Raw genomic sequence first — 21,524 nt, 5'->3', positions numbered from 1 at the left:
CTGATGTCTGTTAATAATGTATTCATTATGGACCTTGCCTTGTCTGTCTGCTTGCTTTGGTGTGTTATGCCTGAGAGATCTCCACTCCGCAATTCTGCCGTCTCTTAATAAGTTCCGTTCCTACAGAGACTCAGCTAAGATCTCACCAGTTGTATGGAGGATGGTGATCACTGACAATAGAGCAGAGAGGAGGCTGAGGCAGGTCTGTAGGTCCATGTTCTGAGATAATTCATCCTGCTCTGCGATTAGGACTGATTTTCTTTGTACTTATAGGACTGTGGCAATTTTATTCTAGACTGATGATTGCCCTGTAGAGAAGACAGGCCATTATAAATAATTAAATGTTTGATGTATTTATAGTAAAGTAATATTTCTGTATAATAATGTTATGTTATTCCTTCCCAGAGAACCCCTTTAGATATGGCCCATATACTGCCCTCAACAAGCGATGCAGGTCCTGAATCCACAGCAAGACCCTTTGGATTTGCTGCCACAACTATTATAAACCTGCCATATAGAAATCAATGTCCTTACAGAAGGGGACCCAGAAGAGAGATACAATTGGATTAGAAGAACGTCTGGCCTCTTTTTCAGGCTATATACAGCAGTGTCCAATGAGTGTTATGTAGCGAAGAGTGAAGGAGGCAATGCTGCCTCATCTATTGGACTTGATCATGTGACCATAGCTGTCCTGTTCAACTGAGACTTTATATATTATATTTCATGAGGGTAATTTCTGAAATCAGTTTTCCGAGTCTGCGTTGAAGTACTTTACACCAAACATCTCAAATGTCACAAATTGTTTTATTAATTTGTCTCATCTTTAAACCTAACCCTCTCGTCCAGAAATGTTGCTCCAGATTTTTTACACCACCGCTCTACTGGGGGGGCTTTGGGACTTCGTTATGACTAGAGATGAGTGAATCAAAGCTGACAAAGTAGAATTCGATCCGAGTTTCAGGTTTTATTTGATTCGCATCAAATCCGAATTTGCTCTCGATTTGTGGTAACAAATCAAATTTTTCCTAAAATGGCTGCTGCACATGTGAGGACATGGAGCAAAGAACTCTAGGAAGGCGGGATCACCCACAATGCCATGCATGCAGCCAATCAGCAGCCAGCCAGCCCTGTGATGTCACAGCCCTATAAATAGCCTCAGCCATCTTAGATTCTGCCATTTCCAGTGTACTTAGTGCAGGGAGAGACGTCAGCAGGCGCTAGGGACAGTGCGAGGAAAGAATTCATTGTGCTAAAAAAACTGTTTACAAATTCAGGGAAAAATTATTCAAGGTGTAGGGAAAGGATAGGGAGGAATCATTTCGCAGCATTTATGTAGAAAAGAGTTCAGTAGGAAAGGTTACAGCCTGGGTAATAGGAACAATCCTATTACACCTTGCTGCACTGACTGGGGATCCAAATTGCCATTATACAGCTCTGTAATTCCAGAAACCGTTCTTGTTGTTGCAAGTGCTGTGTGATAACAGGGTTTATTACAAGGAAATATTTCTACATCTTATTTGCCCTTGTGCGGTGCAGTTATATGTTGTAAAACCCTTTTTGCCATGTATTAGTGGCAAAAGAAAAATATATGTTCCATTCAGCGGTGCAGTGTCATGTGCATAAGGGTTTAGATACACAGCTCAGCAGACAGGATCAAACAAGATAGGATTAGATACACCATTCAGCAGGCTGTGTCATACAAAATGGGATTAGATACACAGTTTAGCATGCAGTATCATAAAAGATGGGATTAGATACATCGCTCAGCAGTCCGTATCGCACACAACAGGATGTGTATCAGGCACACATACAGGATAGGATTAGATACAGATGTGTTTGGATAAGCTTGCTGATTCCAGCTGTTTATCACCCTCTGGAGATGGTGAGGGAAGAGCCTGTGGATTGTCAGTGATGGGATTAGATACACCGCTCATCAGGATGTATCACACAGAATAGGATTAGATACACCGCTCTGCAGGATGTATCACACAGGATAGGATTAGATATAGATGTGAGGGCAGAGCCTGTGGACAGTCAGTGATGGGATTAGATACACCGCTCAGCATGCTGTATCACACAGGATAGGATTAGATACACATGTGAGGGCAGAGCCTGTGGACGGTCAGTGATGGGATTTAGACACTGGGTGAGAAGTAGATTCATGTCTGGGTGCAGAAAGATGGACACAGGAGTTGTAGTGGGTGTGGCTACTGCAGACAGAGCAGTGTGGGGGCGTGGCCAGCCTGTGACTCATCTCTGTGCAGCGCAGCCAGGCTTGTGTATCAATAAAGTTATATATTCAAAAAACAAGGGGAGAAGGTAAACAGATCTGCCAGGATAGTCTGATGTCTCCCAGGGTGGAAGGAAAGCTCAGACATGAGAAACAGGTATTGGGGGCTTATGTATAGTGAGGGGTGTTAGAAGCACATAAAAATAACTTTGATTTTTGGGACCGGACAACTTCTTTAACCCCTTAACCCCTTAAGAACATGGGGCGTAGATCAGAAACTTTAGTATTCCTAAACTATATCTGTATCCAAAAATCATATGTACCCTAAACTAGTACCAACAAAACTGCCACCCTATCCCGTAGTTTCTAAAATGGGGTCACTTTTGTGGAGTTTATACTCTAGGGTTGCATCAGGGGGGCTTCAAAAGGGACATGGTGTAAATAAACCAGTCCAGCAAAATCTGCCTTCCAAAAGCTGTATTGCATTCCTTTCCTTCTGTGCCCTGCCGTGTGCCCGTACAGCAGTTTACGACCACATATGGGGTGTTTCTGTAAACCACAGAACCAGGGCCATAAATATTGAGTTTGGTTTGGCAGTTAACCCTTGCTTTGTAACTGGAAAAAATTTTGAATGAGTGATTGAGTTTACCTTGAGGGGTGTAGTTTCTTAGATGGGCTCACTTTTATGGAGTTTCTAATCTAGGGTTCCATCAGGGGGGCTTCAAATGGGACATGGTGTCAAAAAACCCGTCCAGCAAAACCTGCCTTCCAAAAACCAAACGGCGCACCTTTCACTCTACTCCCCGCTGTGTGGCCGTACAGCAGTTTACGGCCACATATAGGGTTTTTCTGTAAACGGCAGAGTCAGGGCAATAAAGATAGTCTTGTTTGGCTGTTAACCCTCGCTTTGTTAGTAAAAAAAAAGGGTTAAAATGGAAAATTAGGCAAAAAATGAAATTCTCACATTTCATCCCCATTTGCCAATAACTCTTGTGCAACACCTAAAGGGTTAACGAATATTGTAAAATCAGTTTTGAATACCTTGAGGGGTGTAGTTTATAGAATGGGGTCATTTTTGGGTGGTTTCTATTATGTAAGCCTCGCAAAGTGACTTCAGATCTGTAGTGGTCCCTAAAAATTGGGTTTTTGTAAATTTCTGAGAAATTTCAAGATTTGCTTCTAAACTTCTAAGCCTTGTAACATCCCTAAAAAATAAAATATAATTCCCAAAATAATTTAAACATAAAGTAGACATATGGGAAATGTAAAGTCATCACAATTTTTAGGGGTATTACAGAAGTAGAGAAACTGAAACTTTGAAATTTGCAAATTTTTTCCAATTTTTGATAAATTAGGTATTTTTTTTAATGCAAAAAAAAAATTTTTGGACTTCATTTTACCAGTGTCATGAAGTACAATATGTGACGAAGAAACAACCTCAGAATGGCCTGGATAAGTCAAAGCGTTTTAAAGTTATCACCACTTAAAGTGACACTGGTCAGATTTGCAAAAAATAGCCTGGTCCTTTTAGATTTTTTAGTATCACCTCGTGTGGTTTCCATTCCTGAAATTAATCATGTTGGGTTGGATTGAGCCTGTATGAGAATCATGTATCTCACCTGTAAATGTAACAATTATGTATTACACTGGTATTTGTATTTTTAATTCATGTGCACTTATAAATAACTTTCTTGTAACTATTCTTTACATATGTAAAGATACACTATATATTGAATATTGTGGTATACATACATACACAATGTATTATATGTATATTTATATGTCTATAATTGGCATTATATCATTTTAGGTGAATTTATATGCTTTTTGGGAGTCCCCATATGCAAAATTGATGGGGTGTTTATGTATATCTCACTGTTGGGAATAGTGTAGATCTATACTGACGTGCAATCCTAAGAATAGTTTGGGGACATTAGGTAATACTTATTGAGCGAGATATTGTGCCTATACACATGTGGATGCAATATTTAGGACAATGGACACATTGATTGTGAGAGGATTTGTGACGGTTACTTTCCCTCACCAAATATGGAGCTCGTAGTGCGCGCGTCCTTCTGCGCGGGCGTGCTGACGCGGTCTTGGCTCTGACGTGGGACACCCTGTGCTCTGTTGAGCGCGGCCGCCCTACGTCATCGCTCCGTAGGCGGGCACCGTTGGTGTGCAGCGGTTCGTGCGCCACAGCATACGATGCAAGTGATTTTATTACTATACAGGTGAGGAGTTTTGGTACCCTGCCCTCTCATCAACGTATCTTTAGTCCATTGGTTAGATGGAGATTGTTCCGCCCACCCCAGTGACGATATATACCCGGCTATTAAGTGTTTGTCATTACTCCTTGAAAAAGCTGATGGCGAAACGCGCGTCGGGGCACGGGCTGTAGGTGCTGTGGTGGATACGTGGTCAGTATGCTTTACTCTCTGTTTATTGTACTAAGTTTGAACATAGCATAGTGTGAGTTGATGTCCATATGGTCCTGGGTCTATAATTGGACCTTGTGATAATACATTGTGGACTGGACAATACTCTTGTTAGGCACTGACTGTATCTTTTTGGTTCGTATATATGTAGGCACTTGCACTTTATTAATATGTACTGTAATTACCACACATCTACAGTCTGAGTGACATTTTAAGTGTTCTTAATGTCTGTGTGGCCAGAAATGGTTGCAACTCTATATGTACCAATAAAAACTCTTGATTTTGTATAAAGTCATGTGTTGGAGTTGCAATTTATGATTTAAATTGGATCCATATATCGATTATTGGTTGCGTCTAAGGTGAAATATGTCTGTGTCCCTAAGGGGTTAAGGACTCAGCCCTATTTCACTTTAAGGACTTGGCCATTTTTTGCAATTCTGACCAGTGTCACTAAGTGCTGATAACTTTAAAACGCTTTGACTTATCCAGGCCATTCTGAGATTTTTTCGTCACATATTGTACTTCATGGCACTGGTAAAATTAAGTCAAAAAAATTAATTTTTATTTATTAAAAAAATACCAAATTTATAAAAGAAATATAAAAAATTGCAAATTTCCAAGTTTCAATTTCTCTACTTTATAATACATAGTAATACCTCCAAAAATAGTTATTACATGTCTACTTCATGTTTGGATCATTTTGAGAATGATATTTTATTTTTTGGGGATGTTACAAGGCTTAGAAGTTTAGAAGCAAATCTTGAAATTTTTTAGAAAATTTCAAAAAACACAATTTTTAGGGACCAGTTCAGGTCTGAAGTCACTTTGCGAGGCTTACATAATAGAAACCACCCAAAAATAACCCCATTCTATAAACTACACCCCTCAAGGTATTCAAAACTGATTTTACAAACTTTGTTAACCCTTTAAATGTTCCACAATAATTAATTGAAAATAGAGATACAATTTCAAAATTAAACTTTTTGGGCAGATATTCCATTTTTTTTTTTCCAGTTGCAAAGGAAGGGTTAACAGCCAAACCAAACTCAATATTTATGGCCCTGATTCTGTAGTTTATAGAAACACCCCATATGTGGTCGTAAACCGCTGTACGGGCACACGGCAGGGCGCAGAAGGAAAGGAATACCATACGGTTTTTGGAAGGCAGGTTTTGCTGGACTGTTTTTTTTGACACCATGTCCCATTTGAAGCCCCCCTGATGCACCCCTAGAGTAGAAACTCCAAAAAAGTGGCCCCATTTTAGAAACTACAGGATAGGGTGGCAGTATTGTTGGTTCTAGTTTAGGGTACATATGATTTTTGGTTGCTCTATATTACACTTTTTGTGAGGCAAGGTAACAAGAAATAGCTGTTTTGGCACCGTTTTTATTTTTTGTTATTTGCAACATTCATCTGACAGGTTAGATCATGTGATATTTTTATAGACCAGGTTGTCAGGGATGTGGTGATACCTAATATTTCTATTTTTTTTTTATGTAAGTTTTACACAATGATTTCTTTTTTGAAGCAAAAAAAAAATCATGTTTTAGTGTTTCCATAGTCTGAGTCATAATTTTTTCAGTTTTTGGGCGATTACCTTGGGTAGGGTATGATTTTCGCAGGATAATATGACTGTTTTATTGGCACTATTTTTGGGTGCGTGTGACTTTTTGATCGCTTGCTATTACACTTTTTGTGATGTAAGGTGATAAAAAATTGTTTATTTAGCACATTTTTTTTTTTTCCATTTTTTATGGTGTTCAACTGAGGGGGTAGGTTATGTGATATTTTTATAGGGCCGGTCGATATGGACGCGGCGATACCTAATACGTATACTTTCTTTTTTAAACTTAGGACCTACCAGTACGCCCTGAGTCCTTAAGGGGTTAAGTCCTTTATGAAGTTACTCACTTCAAAAAATAAATTGTACTTACCTCATCCATTTGCTCGTGAAGAGACTGCCGTGGCCGTCTTGCTTGAAGATCCAGTGCAAAATCTCATGCGGCTTGTGATGATGAGATTTCAGACGGGATCTTCATGCGGTATGGCTTTGGCGGCCTCTTTGCGCTCAAACGGATAAGTTAAGTATGATTTATTTTTACCACCATTTCAGGGAAAATGGATTCATTACTTCGAATCATGAGAAAATTTGGCTTTGCGGTGAATAACATTTTTCCTTAAATTTGGATCGAAGTCTACTTTGTTTGCTTTGATTTGCTCTACACTAGTTATGTAATCACTAATCAATCAGTAAAACTGCCATTAAAAAAAATAAAAATTGGTGCAGAGTAAATACGATTTTAGTGATCAATGCCAAAGATGCATCTGTGTGTGTCAAACAGAATTTGGTGACAGATTTATTTTTTTCCATGCATTAAATGTCTTAAGTATGCAGTTAGTATTTATAACATTGGTAAAAAAAAAAAATATTATGCATGTTAATGACATTTTATATTTTAACTGTTTGTGTGTAATTAGGAAAAATAACCTTTTTTTTTTTTCCTATAAAATCTTTCTTTTTCCAGGTGAAGACTGGATAAAAGGCTCCCAAGGTCATCTAATACTATCTCCTTATGGAATAGGTTATTAATCCCAAATTAGCAATAATAGAACTGGACATAATCTGTGTGAGATGTCTGCAAATTCTGAATATGGGAAAGATTTGAAAAATAATGCTAAGCTTTCTGTGCAAAAAGAAATTCAGAAAGATGAACGGTCATGTTCTGAAAGAGAGAAAACTTTTAATATGATATCAAGTGTTGCTGAAAATCAGAGAATTCACACAGGAGAGAAGCTATATTCATGTTCAGAATGTGAGAAATGTTTTACTGAAAAATCAAGTCTTATTAAACACCAAAGAAATCACACAGGAGAGAAGCCATTTCAATGTCCTGAATGTGAGACATGTTTTACTGAAAAATCAAGTCTTAATAGACATCAAAAAATTCACACAGGAGAGAAGCCATATTCATGTCCTGAATGTGAGACATGTTTTACTGAAAAATCAAGTCTTATTAAACACCAAAGAAATCACACAGGAGAGAAGCCATTTCAATGTCCTGAATGTGAGAAATGTTTTACTGATAAATCAAGTCTTGATAAACATCAAAGAATTCACACAGGAGAGAAGCCATATTCATGTCCTGAATGCAGGACTTCATTTAAAAGTAAACATCATCTTGAGAGTCATCAGAGAATTCACACAGGAGAGAAGCCATATTCATGTCCTGAATGCAGGACGTCATTTAAAAGTAAACAGCATCTTGAGAGTCATCAGAGAATTCACACAGGAGAGAAGCCATATTCATGTCCTGAATGTAAGAAGTGTTTTAATCATAAATCAAATCTTGATATACATCTGAGAACTCACACAGGAGAGAAGCCATATTCATGTCCTGAATGTGAGAAGTGCTTTAATCGGAAATCAAATCTTGATATACATCTGAGAATTCACACAGGAGAGAAGCCATATTCATGTCCTGAATGTAAGAAGTGTTTTCGTCATAAACAATATCTTAATATACATCTGAGAACTCACACAGGAGAGAAGCCATATTCATGTCCTGAATGTAGGAAGTCATTTAAAAGTAAATATCATCTTGAGAGTCATCAGATAATTCATACAGGAGAGAAGCAATATTCATGTCCTGAATGTGAGAAGCAATTTAATCAGAAATCCAAACTTTCTATACATCTGAGAACTCACACAGGAGAGAAGCCATATTCATGTCCTGAATGCAGGAAGTCATTTAAACGTAAAGATATACTTAAGACTCATCTTAAAATTCACTCAGGAGAGAAGCCATTTTCATGTACTGAATGTGGAAAGTGTTTTACTGAGAAATCAAATTTTGTGAGACACCTGAGAATTCACACAAGAGAGAAGCCGATTTAATATACAGAATGTGGGAAATGGGTTGGCTATAAATTAAAGGGGTTGTCCGGGATTTTAACCCCTTAAGTATTATGATGTAACTGTACGTCATAATGCCTGAGGGTATGTATCTGACCTGACAGGGAGTGAAGATTGTGTCGTGCCTGTCATTTAACCCCTCAGGTGCCCCAATCAACTCAGATCGCGACACCTGTGAATGAAGGCAGAGAGATGCTGCTTCCTCTGGGTGCTGGCACACAGCGTAGTTCTGACATGCATTCAGGATGCAGTTTTTTATTGTAGCTAGTTGAAATTACTTAAATCATTCCTTCTATGCAGAACACCAGGGGTTAACGAGGCTGCCAGACAGGTTAAATTGCAAATTGCATCCTGAATGCATGTCAGAACTGAACTGCCTTCCAATCGGTTGCCATAGCAGCCTGGATGCTGCTGAAGCGATCCATGCCTGCCATGGGGTTCGCCATACTGTGCTATGCATGAGGCACAGCTTAGAATGGAGAGAGTAAAAATCCTATTCACCCTAAGGGCTCTCGCACACAAACGTATTTTCTTTCCACGCCGTTTTTTTTTTCAAACCGTATGCAGAACCATTTAGATTAATTGGTCCGTAAAAAAAAATGGAAGTTACTCCATGTGCATTCCGTTTCCGCAAAAAGATAGAACATGTCGCATTATTGTCTGCATTACCAACAAGGATAGGACTGCTCTATTAGGGTGGTAGCAATAATATGAGGAGAACACATGGGAAGGAGATAGTAATAATCATATACCAGTGAAGAGAGTCATATGTGGTAATACTGAATGGAGGCCGGAACGTGCCTGGTCCACTGCACACCACCGGTATGAGGAAAATGTCCAGGGATCAAGCAAGCACACAGCCTGCAAGGCTTTGTCAGCCTGTTTGGCGAAACGCGTTGGGCAGGTGAGGTGACACTGGGAAGGCGATCACTATCTTGTTTGATTAACTTTGTAACTTGTTGACAGTGATTGTATTTACATTCTGTAAATCCTGTGCAGTACTGCTGTTACATTTGCAGGCTGTGTGCTTGCTTGATCCCTGCACATTTTCCTCATACCGGTGGTGTGCAGTGGACCAGGCACGTTCTGGCCTCCATTCAGTATTACCACATATGTCTCTCTGCACTGGTATATGATTATTACTATCTCCTTCCCGTGTGTTCTCCTCATATTCTTGCTCCCACACTGGTTCATGTTTACTCCCCTTGCTATATGTATTTTTTAAGTGATATCTAATAAATTATATTTTGCTATCGTGTTGGACTCATGTGCTAATTTGTTGTTTTTTAGGTTTTATTTCATAATGGAGGTGTGATCCTTTTAGGTCTCATAATAGGCTATTATTGTTGTATTAGGGGCCAGACGTTACGTTCTGCGAAATACGGAATGCACACGGACGTCATACGTTCTTCTTTTGGATCAGTTTATTTTTTGCACACCTCAAAATGCATACGGTTGTGGAAGATGCCCCTAATCGGGTTGATCACGTTAGCTCTACTGCTCCAAATTAATAGTAACCCAAGGGTTTTACGTGCACGGAAGAAAAAAAACTGACACACACACTGGGGTCAAAGCTAATTCTCACTTATTACAGGAAATACAGCAGTTTATAAAGTCTTCAGAGGGGCGTTCCACCTGAGGCACGTGGCATTGTTACATTGGATAAAATATGAAAAGAGAGAACACTTGGTATCTGCCCATTGTGCATTGTTTTACTAACTGCGGTATGTGAACTATGTAAATATCTAGCTGTAAGCGCCATCTTGTAATGGAGTTTTCGCTGACAGCAAAAAAGCATATATGTCGTAGCAAGGAGGCGTGTTCTCTTGGGTAGGATGGAACCTTTGTGCTCTGGAGAAGATAAGGTGCTGTCTGAGAGCTAGAGTATGTGGGAGCTTTCTTAGCTGAATCAAAGAATGTAGTCCACATCTCTATCACAGTCGTGTGCATGATCCCTAATAGAGATATATTAGGGTAAATAGGAGATGGGATCAAAAGATCCCATGTACTAGGCCCCCAAGGGCCATATTGGTATGGAGCCACAGAATAAGGATGTTAGGTCATTTTCAGAGCACAATGAACAATGTGATGTCAAAACCCCCAAAACCTTGACAGAATTCTTATGTTATTTTTTTTTCACAAAAGGAATATTTTCCCATTTTCCAATACAATACATGGTAAATTAAATGAGGACATAAAAAAAAATGCACCATATCCTGCAAAAAATATTGAATGTGAACGGAAAAAAAAAGTTATAGTTATTGGAACGTGGGGAGGAAAAATCCAAAATGCAATATTGATGACTTATCCTCAGAATAGGTCATCAATATCAGGTCAGTAGGGGTCTGACACCACGAACCTCCACTGATCATCTGTATGAGGAGACGGCTCGCGCAGTGTACACACGTGCCTTCTACCTTCTCTCTCTCTGATATTGATGAATTATCCTGAGGATAGTGTAGAAGTCTTCCCAGCAGGCGTTTCTCTGTTCAGCACAATGTATTCTTTATTGTAGCATATAAATCTAAGGTTTTCAGGACTCATTTAGGCCTGTCCAGCCTTCCTCAGCTGATGGATATGCTACTGTTGGGGCAAAACCCCCTCCTCTATAATTGTCGGGGTTCAAATTGAAGTTTTGTTTTTGAGCGCTCAGAGAAAGCTGACACAGAGGCATCACTGAATCAGATTCACTCTTTCTCCTTTATTAGAACCCAGCATACATATTTAAATCACAGAAAATCATAATGAAATCTGGCACACTGCCAAGGGATGGAAATTGAAACTAACAATTTAATTGGTTATTCATATAAGGCAATACTTCCAAAATATACTAACAAGATACTCATAGTAATAGAAAAAAGCAAAAAGGTTTCTGTAGCATCTTATCTCAGAGCTGGCATTCCTCATCAGTAAATCCTGAATCTCAGAAGGAACATAACCTTCTAAAGAATGTCAACCAGGGAGCTATTACCTTGGCCTTGTAGTTATCTAGTTATCTATACACAGAAACTGCCATGTCTTCTCAGCTGGCTCAGTAATTTTCCACATATACACAAGATGGAGGACATATCTATAAAAATTAGAATCTCATCACTCACAATTCCCCCATTTTGAGATATCTTGGAACTGACATCTTAACCCAGAGGTACATAGTTTTTGAACTCACAGGACTGAGTATAGATCCAACAGTCTTTAATTTTACTGTCAGTGTCATTGAGTCCTCTAAACAGCTTCTGGTGGTGTTGGATAAGTGCATTGTCCCAGTTATCATTCAGTTGTTGGTACAGTGCCGTTGTTCCTAGGATTAGGACGGCTATCAGCAGGAGGAGCCTCATCCTTAGGCGTCAGAACTTTCTTGCAGCGAGAAGCGTGTATCCAGTTAGACTTTCCTTGAACCTTTACTGCTGTATAAGTAGTCAACAGGACTTGGAAAGGACCATCAAATCTGGGATCCAGGCCTTTTCTCACATGTCTTTTTATCACCACCCAGTCTCCTGGTTTCAGACTGTGTGTTCCTTCTACTGAATCTGGAAGGGAAGCAAACACTTGTTTATGGGTGTGCTCAAGCCTCTTTGTAAGGGCCGCATGTAGCTTGTTAGGCTATCATTGTTCATTTTGCAACTGTTGTGGAAAAATACAATCCTAATCTTAGGAGGGGGTCCAAACAGAATCTTAATCCTTTCTGATGCAATAACTTCAAGGACACCATACCTGCACACCAATTTACTGACCAGCTTAGTTGCTGTGTTCTTTGCATTTGCGTTTGCTACTGGGAAAGTTTCCGGCCACCCGGAAAAAAAATCAACACACAAGGACAAATTCATATACTCCTACCATAGGCAGTTGTATATAGTCTATCTGCAGTCTCTGGAATGGGTAAAGTGGCCTGGGGGTGTGTTTGCTTGGAGTCTTCACCACTTGACCGGGATTGTTCAATGCACAGACCATACATCCTTATACAAACCGAGCGGCTACTGTAGAAAATCCTGGAGCAATCCACCTTGCATTAACCACACTTACCATGGCACCTTTTGATAGGTAAGTGGGCCATGGGCCTCATGAGCCATAGCTGGGTAAAGAGGGGGTGGTTGACAAATTTTGTCCTTGTCTCTCCAAATTCCATGTTCATCACGTTTGGCCCTTGTTTTGCCCAAAGTTCCTTTTTCATCTGGAGGGGCTTGTTCGAGTATTCTTTGAAATATACTTACTGAAATGTCCTCAGGTCTCAAGGCTCTCAGCGGGGTGGCAACAGCATTTAGTGGCTGGGGTGCAGCTTGCTTGGCTGCCTTGTCTGCTCGATCATTTCCTTTTGCTTCCACCGTGGTACATCTTGTATGAGCCTTTACATTAATAATAGCAACCTCCTCTGGTAATAACAGAGTTCATAAGTTCAAGTACAGAGTCTTTATTTTAATTGGCTGGCCTGTTGAAGGTACCGTCTGTCTCATTCCCCGATCCCTAAGTTAGGGTTTGCAACTGTGTCCACAGGGCTTAGGTTCCAGCGTATGAGTTCGTTCACCATCAGTACTTGCTCATACTGTCAGCAGTCAGGGAGAGGCTTAAGGATTGTTAGGAGGTTACCATTCCCTTCTCCCTAGCTTTGGGGCCTAGTTCGTTTACCTGTTGCTGTTTGTTTACTTGGTCTTCCTCTTATGCCCACTTGCCGTGACACCTATAGACAGATGTGGGGCTGTTTCTCTAAGAAAGCAGCCACAAGTTTTAACCTCCTGCCGTCACACTAACATCGATAGGCGTCAGGCGGCGGCACTCTCAGGTCTCAGCGATGCCTATTGGCGTCATCTCGTGAGACCCGAGATTTCGCGTGAACGCGCGCAGCTGAGAAGTTGAACTACAGCCTGCCAGCGATGATCATTCTACGGCGATACCACATGTGTGACACTTTGCACACCTAGGCTGCAAAAAAGTGTCAAATTCCAATGAGTACCTTTACGCACCTAGGCTGCAAAAAAGTGTCACACATGTGGTATCGCCGTACTCAGAAGAAGTAGGGCAATGTGTTTTGGGGTGTATTTTTACATATACCCATACTGTGTGTGAGAAATATCTCTGTAAATGACAACTTTTAAAAAAAATGTATACAAAGTTCTTCTGAGTACGGCGATACCACTTGTGTGACACTTTATTGCAGCCCTTAGGCTTTACAGGGTTGCTCACAATTTTGCACCGCCCAAAATGCCAGAACAGTAAACACACCCCACAAATGACCCCATTTCGGAAAGTAGACACCCCAAGGTATCCACTGAGGGGCATATTGAGTCCGTGGGAGATTTTTATTAATTTTTTTGCCAGAAATTAGCAGAAATGGAAACTTTTTTTTTTTTCTCAGAAAGTGTCATTTTCCGCTAACTTGTGAAAAAATTTTTAATCATACATAAACTCACCATGCCCCTCTGAATACTTTGGAGTGTCTTATTTCTAAAATGGGGTCATTTGGGGGGTATTTATACTATCCTTGCATTTTAGCATGTCAAGAAACATGACAGGTGCTCAAAAAGTCAGAGCTGCATCAAAATGCGGAAATTCACATTTTTGTACCATAGTTTGTAAACGCTATAACTTTTGCGCAAATCAATAAATATACACTTATTGGATTTTTATTATCAAAGACATGTAGCACAATAAATTCTGACACAAACTTGTATAGAAATGTAATTATATTTGAATAATTTTACCAGAAAAAGTTAAAAATACACTTTTTTTTGAGAAAATTGCGGTCTATTTTGATTAACCACCTCCGGACCGCCTAACGCACGGATGCGTCCTGGAGGCGGTCGATTCATTCCTCCTGGACGCATCCGTGCGTCATCTCGCGAGACGCGAGATTTCGGTCTGAGCCGGCCTGCGCAAAAGTTGAAGAACCATTTAGTCACCAGCCTGCCAGCCAATGATCGTTGCTGGCAGGCTGGCGATTTTTAAAATCTCTAATCAGAAGCCATCTAACACATTATATTTGAAAAATGTGAGGTGTTAAATGGCTTCCCTGCTCCTCTGCTGGTCCTTTTCGTCGGTTGGTCTTAGCAGAGGAGCAGGCATCACAGTGAGAGGCACCAAACACTACACCTTAGCCCCAGATCACCCCCCAGCACCCCAATTAACCCCTTGATCACCCCTTCTTGCCCCTGTCAATCACCTAGTGAAAGGGAAAAAAGTGATCAGTGTAAACTGTCACTTTTTTTTTCCACTGGTATTGACTGTTAGGTTTTAGGATAGTTTAGGCCCCTTGGTTAGGTAGTTTAGCGATCGTTTAGCGCCCAGCCCACCGCACCACAGTCACTTATTTGCTGATTAGCGTATCGCTAATCAGCTTTTGTACTTTCATAGTATCTGTAAGTGACAGTGTCACCTTAGCTCGCCCTCCACCCAAAACGCAGTGTTTGCCCGATCAGGCCTGATCGGTCGCCCACACGTGCGTTCACCCACGCCCGCCCTAGTGACAAAAAAAATATATTTTTTTGATCACTGCACAATCACTTTACAAGCGCTGCGGCGATAAAAAAAAAAATCAGTTTTGATATTTTTTATCAATCGCAGCAGCCTCCGGTACTTCGCTAGCCTCCCATTTGTAAGACAGGCTTGCTTTTTTTCTTGGGTAGTCTCAGGGAATACCCCTAAATTTAGTAGTCCAAATGTCAAACAGGGGGTATTCTTCTGAAGAGGCCTACAGGCTTCTGACCCAGTCGGATGAGGAATGGGAACCCTCATCTGATGAATCTAGCGGGTCAGAATATGAACCTGTAGAAAGCAGTGGCAGTCTGACCCAAAGTTCGGACGAGGAGGTTGAGGTCCCTGATAGCACCAGGCGTACCCAGCCCCGTGTCGCTAGACTACAGGTTGCGCAGGATCCGCTTCAAGGGCAGCAGAGTGGGGCTGGCGCTGTCGGATTACATGGTGAGGCATACACCATCAGCGCAGCCCACCCTGGACCTAGTACCAGCACTGCCGTACAACATAGTGAAGTGGCGAGCAACAGAAGTGCAGTTGAAGCTGGTACGGTGGCACGTGCAGTAGTTACCCCGTCGCAGCCACCGCACAGACAGGCCCGTAGAGCACCTAGAATCCCTGAGGTGCTGGCAAACCCTGATTGGCAGTCCTCAACTTCAGCCGCACCTGTAGTTCCCCCTTTCACCGCCCAGTCTGGAGTTCGGGTTGAGACAGCTCAGATCGGTTCGGCCCTGGGATTTTTTTTGAGCTGTTCTTGACTGCGGAGCTCTTGGACTTAGTTGTGGCAGAAACAAATCGGTATGCCACTCACTTTATATCCGCCAACCCGGGAAGCTTTTATGCCCAGCCTTTCCGGTGGAAACCAGTCCAAGTTTCCGAAATTAAAATTTTTCTGGGCCTTCTCCTCAACATGGGTCTAACCAAAATGCATGAATTGCGGTCATATTGGTCCACAAACCCAATTCATCGCATGCCCATGTTCTCTGCTGCTATGTCCAGGACACGATTTGAGACCATCCTGCGTTTCCTGCACTTTAGCGACAACACCACCTCCCGTCCCAGAGGCCACCCAGCTTTTGACCAGCTCCACAAAATTCGGCCCCTCATAGACCACTTCAACCAGAAATTTGCAGATTTGTATACCCCTGAGCAAAACATCTGCGTAGACGAGTCCCTAATACATTTTACCGGGCGCCTTGGCAATACTCAAACAATACACCCCAAGCAAGCGCGCCCGGTATGGGGTCAAATTGTATAAGCTCTGTGAAAGGGCCACAGGCTATACCCACAAATTTCGGATCTATGAGGGTAAAGATCAGACCCTGGAGCCGGTCGGTTGCCCTGACTACCTGGGGAGCAGTGGGAAGACAGTCTGGGACTTGGTGTCACCCTTATTTGGCAAGGGGTACCATCTTTGTGGACAATTTCTACACAAGTGTGGCCCTCTTCAGGCATTTGTTCCTAGAACAGATTGGCTGCTGTGGCACCGCGCGAACTAGTCGCGCGGGCTTCCCCCAACGGCTCGTTACCACCCGTCTTGCAAGGGGGGAGAGGGCTGCCTTGTGTAACCAAGAACTGCTCGCGGTGAAATGGAGAGACAAGCGTGACGTTTACATGCTCTCCTCCATTCACGCAGACACGACAATACAAATAGAACGGGCAACCAGTGTAATTGAAAAGCCCCTCTCAGTCCACGACTATAACCTTCACATGGGAGGGGTGGACTTCAATGACCAGATGTTGGCTCCGTATTTAGTTTCCCGACGCACCAGACGCTGGTATAAGAAGGTGTCTCTATATTTGATTCAATTGGCTGCATATAATAGTTTTGTTCTCTACAGTAAGGCTGGGAGAACAGGATCCTTCCTCAAATTTCAGGAAGAGATCATCGAGATCATCTAGCCCCATCCACCAGTGTAGTTAGCAGTCTACACGAGCGACATTTCCCCAATGTTGTTGCTGGTACCTCAACCCAACCGTCACCCCAAAAAAGATGTTGTGTCTGTAGCAGGAGTGGAATAAGGCGTGACACCCGCTATTTCTGTCCTGACTGCCCTGACCACCCTGCCCTATGCTTAGGGGAGTGTTTCCGGAAGTACCACACACAGGTACACTTAGCATAGGGATGACATCTCACAGGACAGGTACATAGGGCTATTAGGGCCCATTTACACACAGCTGCTGCAAACCTCTCCTTTCACCTGGGACAAAGTACATAATGCACTTCGCCACATCTTTGGGCGATTTGTGCTTTGCACATTGTCCCATGGGGAAGGAGAGGTTTGTCCTATAAAGGTAAAAAAACAAAAACAAAAAAAAAATCACCAGTAAGCAAAAAAGTTAACGTTCAGTTTAAAAAGTTAAATAAAGTTTATATGTTCTGTTCAAATGTTATTATAAAGTTAATAAAATTTATTGCGTTGCGGCCTGGTTTTTTATTTGTTTTGTTTTTTTTACCTTCCAGGTGGTCCGATCGACTAGCTGCAGCACTAATGTGCATTCGGACATAAGCATTGCGCTGTTGTCAGATTACACACAAGTCGGTGTATGCGGCGCTGCAAGACGAGATTTCTCCTCTGCAGTAAAAGATACGTTTGCCGAGGCATATGAGCTGAGGAGGCGGCGGTGTTCATATGCTTTGGCAAACACTTTGTATATATAAAAAAAAATCCCGGCAATGATTTATTCATCCACATCGATTGATGTGAATTGAGAAATCGGGTTTGCCAGGGCATACGAGCTAAGTGGGTATGGATGTTGGGCGGAGCTCCTATTTCCTGGCAGACGCCTTTCCCCTCCTTTTTTTTTTTGGCAGAGATTTTTTCATCCACATTGATCGATGCGAATGAAGAAATCTGTGCCATTCATTTTTTTCTTTCAGCCCAGAGGCTGAACGAAAAAAAAAAAAAAATCTCATTACCCGTATGCTCAATATAAGGAGAATAGCAGAAACTCCTAATGCTGGCCATACATGTAATGATTGCGGAGACCCTCAAATGCCAGGGCAGTACAAACACCCCACTAATGACCCCATTTTGGATAGAAGACACCCCAAGGTATTAGCTGAGGGGCATATTGAGTCCATGAAAGATTGACATTTTTGTCCCAAGTTAGCGGAAAGTGAGACTTTGTGAAAAAAATAAAAATAATTTCCGCTAACTTGTGCCAAAAAATTCTATGAACTCGCCATGCCCTTCATTGTATACCTTGGGGTGTCTTCTTTCCAAAATGGGGTCACATGTGGGGTATTTATACTGCCCTGGCTTTTTAGGGGCCCTAAAGCGTGAGAAGAAGTCTGGGATCCAAATGTCTAAAAATGCCCTCCTAAAAGGAATTTGGGCACCTTTGCACATCTAGGCTGCAAAAAAGTGTCACACATCTGGTATCGCCGTACTCAGGAGAAGTTGGGGAATGTGTTTTGGGGTGTCATTTTACATATACCCATGCTGGGTGAGATAAATATCTTGGTCAAATGTATAAAAAAATGGGAAAAGTTGTCTTTTGCCGAGATATTTCTCTCACCCAGCATGGGAATATGTAAAATTACACCCCAAAACACATTGCTCTACTTCTTCTGAGTACGGCGATACCAGATGTGTGACACTTTTTTGCAGCCTAGGTGGGCAAAGGGGCCCACATTCCAAAGAGCACCTTTTAGATTTCACAGGCCATTTTTTACACATTTTGATTGCGCGCATTTGGGCCCCTAAAATGCCAGGTCAGTATAACTACTCCACAAGTGACCCCATTTTGTAAAGAAGACACCCCAAGGTATTTCATGATGGGCATAGTGAGTTCATGGAAGTTTTTTTTTTTTTTGTCACAAGTTAGTGGAATATGAGACTTTGTAAGGAAAATAAAAAAAATCATCATTTTCTGCTAACTTGTGACAAAAAATAAAAAGTTCTATGAACTCACTATGCCCATCAGCGAATACCTTAGGGTGTCTACTTTCTGAAATGGGGTCATTTGTGGGGGTTTTCTACTGTCTGGGCATTGTAGAACCTCAGGAAACATGACAGGTGCTCAGAAAGTAAGAGCTGCTTCAAAAAGCGGAAATTCACATTTTTGTACCATAGTTTGTAAATGCTATAACTTTTACCCAAAACATTTTTTTTTTTTTTACACAAACCTTTTTTTTCTTTATCAAAGACATGTAGAACAATAAATTTAGCGAAAAATTTATATATGGATGTCGTTTTTTTTTTTTAAAAATTACAACTGAAAGTGAAAAATGTAATTTTTTTAGCAAAAATTTCGTTAAATTTCGATTAATAACAAAAAAAGTTAAAAATGTCAGCAGCAATGAAATACCACCAAATAAAAGCTCTATTAGTGAGAAGTAGGGATGAGCGAACCCGAACTGTATACTGAATTTTGGGGTGTCCGTGACACGGACCCGAACATTTTCGTAAAAGTCCGGGTTCGGTGTTCGTCGCTTTCTTGGTGCTTTTTGAAAGGCTGCAAAGCAGCCAATCAACAAGAGTCATACTACTTGCCCCAAGAGGCCATCACAGCCATGCCAATAGGCATGGCTGTGATTGTCCAGTGCAGCATGTGACCCAGCCTCTATTTAAGCTGGAGTCACGTCGCGCCGCACGTCACTCTGCTCAGTGTAGGGAGGGGATGCAGCTGCTGCTGTTAGGGCGAGATTAAGCAGGGATTTACTCAGCAAAAACACATGAAGTGATCGATCTACAGCTGTGAATCATTCAACTTCTGCTATTTACTTTCAATAAGTTTTTATTGTCAGAGTAAATGTGCAAAATACACAAAATACAAAGTACAAGTTGCATTTGATTCGTATATATCATACACACAATACTCAGATTTTCCTGTTTTACAGATTAGTACAGAAAAAGGTACAAAGATACCTGAATGATAAATGTCTGATGTAGACAGTATGTATGAACATAAATTTATAAACATAAATTAACGAGAAATAAACAACACTCCGAGCTGTGTCATTAATACAACATAGAGCAAGTGTGCTGATTGCAATTGAGACTAACACTGCTGCCTAATAGCTGAGGGTAGCTAGCTTTCTACATTCATACCCTATCTTATTTTGTCTCATCCCAACTAGCTCCCTATTGACCCCCTTTATTTACAAGGTTTGCTGGGCTCACACGTTTCCAAGCCTCCCAATTTGACAAGTGTTGGGCAACACGGAAAGATTGGTGGGCAATTATGTATTCATACGATATCGTAGTATTGACTGCACTAATAATCTCCTGCAACACAGGAGTAGTAGTGCTTTTCCAGTTCCTCGCGATTGCCAGTCTGGTAGAAATTAAAACATGTAAAACGCTGGTCCTACATTTGGTTGGAAACTTGTCTAGGCCTATCAGCAATAACGCCAGGGCTGGATCAGGAAGGACAGTATGACCGACCACCCCCGATATCTTATTGAATATCTGGGACCATAGAGAGGTGATTTTCGGACAGGCCCAGAATATATGTAACATTGTTCCCCTGTGTCCGCAATCCCTCCAGCAGTCTGATTTCAAGTTTGGGAAAATAGCATGTAGCCTAACTGGAGTGTAGTACCACCTAAGAGTCATTTTCAGATGTGACTCTAGGTGAGAGACACATTTTAGGTTAGAGATAGCTAATCTATTTGCGGTAGCCCATTGGGTCAGGGTAAAGGATTTTTTTTAGCTCAGCCTCCCATGCCAATAAAGGGGCAGTTTTGAGAAATCTGTCTTTTTCCCCTCGAAACATATATACTGGCCTAAGCCCCTTCGAGGCTGAACCCGCAATCGACCAGTGTGATAACAATTGGAAGTTGTTGTTTACCTTGAAGGAGGGATTATTTGACAACGCATGCCTTATCTTAAGGTATGAGAAGGCCTCCTGTTGGGGGATGTTGAAGGAGCGCTTAACCTCTTCGAAGGACTTTAAGTCTGAGTTCGTTAAAAGGTCAGCCAAAGTGTTAATACTGCAATCTCTCCAAACATTGATGTTCAGATCCGGAATCAAATGTTGGAGAGATTCCAGTGAGGTGAGGTGGGCCACCGAAGTAGGAACCGACCGTCCACTTACATGATATGTTTTCCATTGAGCTACAGATGTGGAGACACAAAAAGCAGACTGGAGGCCAGAATAGGAGTCATGTAGTGCTGCCATAAGGAGGGCACGCAAATTGTGTCCAGAGACTTGTGATTGTTCAATGTGAACCCAATGTTTTTCAACATCTCCCTTCCACCACTCCTTGAGTTGGTTGATTCTGGAAGCAAGATAATAGTCGTACAGGTTCGGTAAGCCTAAACCTCCATGCCTTTTGTGCCTGCACATAATGCTTCTGGCAATTCTTGGTCTAGTTTTGTTCCAAGTTAATGCACTTAACATCCGGTTTGCCAAATTAAAAAAGGAATTCGGGACTGGGATAGGTATGGTGCGAAACAGATATAGGAACTTTGGGAGTATGTGTTGTTGAAAAGCTGCAATACGTCCTATCCAGGATAATTCAGTTTTTGCT

General features: G+C 41.4%; 1 protein-coding gene across 1 annotated transcript; it reads left to right on the top strand.

The window, feature by feature from the left end:
• Positions 1-7,555: 7,555 nt before the first annotated feature.
• On the top strand, positions 7,556-9,885 carry LOC120993575 (gastrula zinc finger protein XlCGF71.1-like; the record flags this gene model as incomplete). Its single annotated transcript, XM_040422049.1, has 2 exons — positions 7,556-8,321; positions 9,872-9,885. Coding segments are annotated over 2 exons (780 nt in total), but the record flags the coding sequence as incomplete, so codon positions are not given.
• Between the last annotated feature and the right edge of the window lie 11,639 nt (positions 9,886-21,524).

This window comes from Bufo bufo, chromosome 3, assembly GCF_905171765.1.
Source record: "Bufo bufo chromosome 3, aBufBuf1.1, whole genome shotgun sequence".
Lineage (NCBI taxonomy): Eukaryota > Metazoa > Chordata > Amphibia > Anura > Bufonidae > Bufo > Bufo bufo.
The sequence above is the reverse complement of the archived record's forward strand: the minus strand, read 5'-3'. Positions and strand labels throughout refer to the sequence as shown.